Here is a 5,555-nt window from a genome sequence, read left to right as displayed (position 1 = left end):
AGGAAGGCCATCAAAGATGAGCTTGCCGCCAGGGGGCAGCCTAAGCCGGCGGGGCTTAGCCGGTTGCCCAGGCCCTTCTCTTTCCGCCAAGAAAGTCTTGTGAAGGAGCAAGTTCTTGGCTAATCCCATGAGGGGTAGGTCTCAGAAGAGCTCATGGAGCTTCCTGGGGGCCTCTGGCTAAGGGTCAGCGGCTCGGTCCTGGACGAAGTTGTGGGCGGAGGACAGGGGGCGCCCCTGAGCTCAGATAACACAAGGTCTGCTCGGTTTCACCGGTTGCTGTGTCGTATCAACAGCTTTAATGGGTGACCTGGAAGACAGTGCCAGGGCATCATAGTCCCCGAACAGCCTTTGGGCCTAAGGAGCTGCCTCTCCCCGGTGGGCGCGGGCCTGGCGCAGCAGGAAGTAAGAGGGGGTGCCAGGCGGCGGGAGAAGTGGCCATGGGCGCGTGGGGCAAGACGTTGGTGCCACTGCTGCTGGCGGTGGCGGCGGTGGCCTCACAGTCAACCCTTTTGCAGGTGGAACCAGAGAATCCCTGTGAGCTGCTCTGGGGGTACTGTTGTGGAATTGGGGGCGGCGACAGGGAGATGGGGAGGTGAAGGTGAAGTGTCTCGCATTCTCTCACTTCATTGCAGTATGGCAGGAAGCGGACCTATTGTCAGGTAAGGCGATCAGAACATGCTTCCTGCGTGGTGGGCCTACACCGGGGTGTGCCTCAACCATTCCTCTCCTTCGCCCCAGGATCCAGAACTCGTGTGTTTCTAGTAACGGCCCCTGGGGTGGGGGTGGGGACAGGTGCGCACGGATCACGTGGGAATGTCCCCGCGAATCCTTAGGACGTCCCTCCCTCCCCATGCCCTTCAGTTACAAAGTGTGAGTGTGGGGTGTGTGTGTGTGTGTGTGTGTGTGTATGTGTGTGTGTCTGCTCAGTCTGTTCCTCCTCACAGGACCCTGTGGTCGCAGGACCATCCCTTCACGTATAGTGGGTGGCGATGACGCAGAGCTCGGCCGCTGGCCATGGCAAGGGAGCCTGCGCATATGGGGTTCCCACTTATGTGGAGCGACCTTGCTCAACCGGCGCTGGGTGCTTACAGCTGCCCATTGCTTCCAAAAGTGAGTGTGGGGTCAAGCCGGGGCAGTTAAGGGCTAGGGAGTTTGGTGCCTGGGTAGGCATTTTAGTGTAGCCCCAGGAGTAGCTGTGATGGGTTAAATCCATAAGAATTTATAACATAATGCCCCAGGAGGGAACCCTTTCCCAGTTCTTCTAGAATGTTCTTTCAGGACATTCTCTGTCCCTCTTCTACCTCCGCTTTCTTCCTCAAGACCTTCCAAATATCCCCACACTGCTTTCCATGTTTGCTCAGATCTTTTGGGGTCTGCACAAGGGTTCCCTTAGGCCCAACTGCTGTCTTTAGGACAGCTCTAAGAGATGGCAAGACCACTTTTCTGCTCCCCGACTCCCAGTGGCCAGGAGCAAGAACTGTCTGGGTTCTGTGCTTCCTATAGAAGGCTTCTGTGCCCATAAGAAGGCCTTGGCAATTACACTAAGAATGAGCAGCCTTACAGAGGCACCACAGAGAGAGGCCCAGGTGAACTCAGGTGGCAATCTGCTCTCTCCTTCTCTGGCAGGGATAGTGATCCCTTTGATTGGACAGTCCAGTTTGGCGAGCTGACTTCCAAGCCATCTTTCTGGAACCTACAGGCCTATTCCAACCGTTACCAGATAGAAGACATCTTCCTGAGCCCCAAGTATACGCAGTCATATCCCCATGACATCGCTCTACTGAAGCTGTCGTCTCCTGTCACCTACAATAACCATATCCAGCCCATCTGCCTCCTGAACTCCACATTCAAGTTTGAGAACCGAAATGACTGTTGGGTGACCGGCTGGGGGACTATTGGAGAGGATGAAAGTGAGTCTGGGTACAGACGGGGTCGGGGGAGGGGCGCCTCCCCGTTCTTCCACACCAGCCCCTCCCTGACTCTGCCGTTGCAGTGAGCCCCTCTCCTCCACCACGGAACATTTTCTCATCAATTTTTCTTACTTCTGCTTGCCAGGAGGACAGGAAGCAGCCCTTTCCTTCCAGACAGGGTGCAGGCTGGAGCTCAGAGGTGCCAGGAGGCCTGCAGGGGCGGGGGGATCCCATAGGACCCACAGGGTGACTTTTGCAGTATTGTATTTATGATCTCTCTACTTCTGCAGCCACCCTCATTCGTGAGTGTCAGGAAGCACGCCCCTCCCTGCCTGTTCCATCCCCACCCCGATTCTTACAATTCCCAAGTCATTTCCCTCCACTCTGTACTCACCACTGTACTCACTCACTCCCTTTGGAGGTCCTTAGAGGACATCATCAAACCCCTGCCTGCAGTTCAACAGGAACACTCCCCCCCCCAAGATGCACTGATCCCATGCTGCCTTGGGGCTTACAACCCCATAGCCTGGGCATGCCCTTTGTGTCCAGAGTGACCCTGCCTGCTCCCTGAGCTGGCCCGTTTCTGCAACGTCCCCTAATAAGACTGGCAGTGATAGAGTCATCTCCTTTCCTGCATGGCATGTGCTTGGCCCTGTTACAGGCTTGGGAATCAGCAAAGCGACAGTGTAACTAAAAGATTCATCTTATTATTTTTTTTTGTGCATGGGTGTTTTGCCAGTACGTGGATGTCTCGGATCCCTGGAGCTGGAGTTATAGACAGGTGTGAGCGGCCACACAGGTGCTGCAAATTAAACCTAGCTCTTTTGGACCCGGCTCCCTATCCCAGCAGCGTAATTTTTAAAAGGGGATTTTAAATATTTTATTTAATTCATATGCGTGTGAGTGCATCTGAGTGTATGTGCAGATGTGTACAAGATGCCCACAGAGGACAGATGAGGGTGTGGAACCCCCAGGACTGGAGTTACAGGTATTTCTGAGCCTCTTAGCAATGCTGGGGTCTCCACTTGTGCCCTCATTACTGAGAAAGTGCTCTTAACCACTGAGCCATCCCTCCAGGCAGCTTTAAAGGGATCACATCTATTTGTTTTGTTTTTAAAACATTTATTTTTTAAAGAGCCATTGCCAGGTGGTGGTGGTGTCTGCCTTTAACCTCAGCACTCAGGAGGCAGAGGCAGGCAGGTCTCTGTGAGTTTGAGGCCAGCCTTGTCTACAAAGAGAGTTCCAGGCCAGCCAGGGCTACACAGAAAAACCTTGTCTTGAAAAACAAAGCAAAAATATTTATTTTACTTGTTAAGTGTTTATGTGCTTGAGTGTATCTATGAATACCATATACATGCAATACCTGCAGAGACCAGAAGAGGGTTTCCTCAGGAACTGGAGTTACAGGTGGTTGTGAGCTGCTTGTGGGTGCTGGGAACTGAAACCAAGTCCTCTGCAACAGCTGTCAGCGCTCTTAACAGCTGAGCCTTCTCTCCAGCCTTGGTTGTTTCATATGTGATGGGGGTGGGGCAAATTCACACAGTGGCTCATGTGTGAAAGCCAGGGACAACTTCCGAGAGTTGTGGGTCTTGCGGATCAAAACCAGACTTGATGGCAAGGGCCTTTATCCACTGAACCATTTCATCTGGGCAATAGTGTATTTTTATGTCCACTTTATAGCTGAGGTAATCGTGGGTATCATGGAGAGTGTCCAAGGCCCCAGAACTAGGAGGTGAGGCCAAGGTTCAATGGGGATTGGCAGGGAGAATAGAGAACCCGACGCTGAGTCTGCCTGTTAGGCAGGAGTCCATTTCTTTCTCTTAGAGGGTTGTGAGCCCAGGAGCCCACCCAGGTCCACTTCGCTGCCCTTTGCAGAGCAGGTGGTCACGGTGATGGGTGGCAGCATGGGGGGTGTTTTTCTCCTTGAGCCTTGGCTTCTCTCTTCTTAGTACACAGACACAGGCAGCAGGCCCTTCTGGTGTGGATATAGGCTCTGTTCTCCCTGCAGCTGGGACACGCTGAACAAGACATTTGGCTGAACCATGCCTCAGTTTCCTCTTCTGTGGAATAGAATAACGGAAGCTCTGGCTTCTGAGAGCACGCTGGAGATCTGAGCTCTCAGAGAGCTCCCAGCAGACAGGAGACACCCTCTGCAGCTATTGCCACCCTTGCCACTGAGTCAGACAGTGCTAGGAGCCTAGACTCGGGGATCCAACATCTGGGAGTCCTCATCGGCTCCGACAGTTCACTAGTGCCTTTCGGTAAGGGGGTTCTTCCCCAGAACTGTTTTTAAAATAATGTATCCTGATGCTGTTATATCCTGGAGGTGTTTTAGGCTCTTGGCTCAGGCCTAAGAAAAGCTTAGAAGGAAAGAGCATCACAGAGCTGCTACCCCTGGTCCAGTACCTGGATGTCTTACAGGATTTGGCTGCTGTATCCACTGATTTCTTCAGCATCACAGCCCCCCGTCCCTCCCCGTACATATTTTGGTTACATGCGCAGGCAGGGACTTACATTCTCCACCCAGTCTGGAGATGGCATTAACAGTGGCTCCATCCATCAAGTCCTGTGATGCCAATTACCCACACTGTTAGTGTGGGGCTGCAGCTGGGGACCATTGATGTCTCAGGCACAGCAGGTGCCCCAGGACACCCCTGTTTCCACACCCTATGCCATTCCTGCCAGGAGAAGGGGATCCAGGGGCCCATCTCTCTGTCTGCCCCTCCACAGGTCTGCCAGCTCCCTACACTCTCCAGGAAGTGCAAGTAGCCATCTTCAACAACAGCATGTGCAACCACATGTTCCAGAAGACAGACTTCCGAATAAACATCTGGGGGGACATGGTTTGCGCTGGCAATCCTGCTGGTGGCAAGGACGCCTGCTTTGTGAGTATCACCGCACCCCACCATGGCTTCTGGGCCCAGTACCTACCATTCCTAGCTCCATCTTCCGTTTCACAAGGTACCTCATTCACTCTCGGGCCAACCCTGGGAAATAGACTGTGGCCCCATTTTGCAGATGAAGAAGCTGAGGCTCCAGGGCTGTCAGGGCAGGGAGTCAGATCCTTACCTAATCTGCCAGTTCCACAGCACTCCCTCTCCCTTGGCCTCCCTCCTAGTCCCACTTGTCACCTCCCAGGCCAGGCTTACCTGTGCTGCTCCTCAGGGTGACTCAGGAGGACCCTTGGTGTGCGACCAGGATACAGTGTGGTATCAGGTTGGAGTTGTGAGCTGGGGTATAGGCTGTGGGCGGCCCAACCGGCCTGGAGTCTACACCAACATCAGTCATCATTACAACTGGATCCGGTCGACCATGATCCGCAATGGGATGCTCAGGCCTGACCCAGCCCCCCTGCTGTTGTTTCTCACTCTGTTCTGGGTCCCCTTGCTGCTGAGGCCTGCCTGAGCCCACCTGTGAAAATACTGTCATCTTTTGTATCATGTTTGCTAATAAACATGCTTATATTTTCATAGTTTTCCTTCTACTTGGATGGCTTCCCATACAAGCACCTCCTTTCTCCCAGTTCAAGCCCTGTATCTAATCCCTGAAATCTTGGCTCATCTGCATCAAGTTCTGGCTTTAAGCAGTAACATCCATTTAGTGCAATTACAAAAACTACAATTTGTGGCTGGGCATGGAAGCACT

General features: G+C 53.2%; 1 protein-coding gene across 1 annotated transcript; it reads left to right on the top strand.

The window, feature by feature from the left end:
• The first annotated feature begins 437 nt into the window (after positions 1-437).
• Positions 438-5,329, top strand: LOC121463878 (testisin). Its single transcript, XM_041676420.1, has 6 exons — positions 438-534; positions 633-659; positions 945-1,110; positions 1,627-1,910; positions 4,641-4,795; positions 5,076-5,329. Exons 1-6 carry the CDS (start codon positions 438-440, stop codon positions 5,313-5,315), a joined length of 969 nt encoding a protein of 322 aa, XP_041532354.1. The 3' UTR covers positions 5,316-5,329.
• Positions 5,330-5,555: the final 226 nt, after the last annotated feature.

Source organism: Microtus oregoni, unplaced genomic scaffold, assembly GCF_018167655.1.
Source record: "Microtus oregoni isolate MIOR12 unplaced genomic scaffold, Mior012 000027F_ref0000203, whole genome shotgun sequence".
Classification (NCBI taxonomy): Eukaryota; Metazoa; Chordata; class Mammalia; order Rodentia; family Cricetidae; genus Microtus; species Microtus oregoni.
This window is presented reverse-complemented; position numbering and strand designations above follow the sequence as displayed.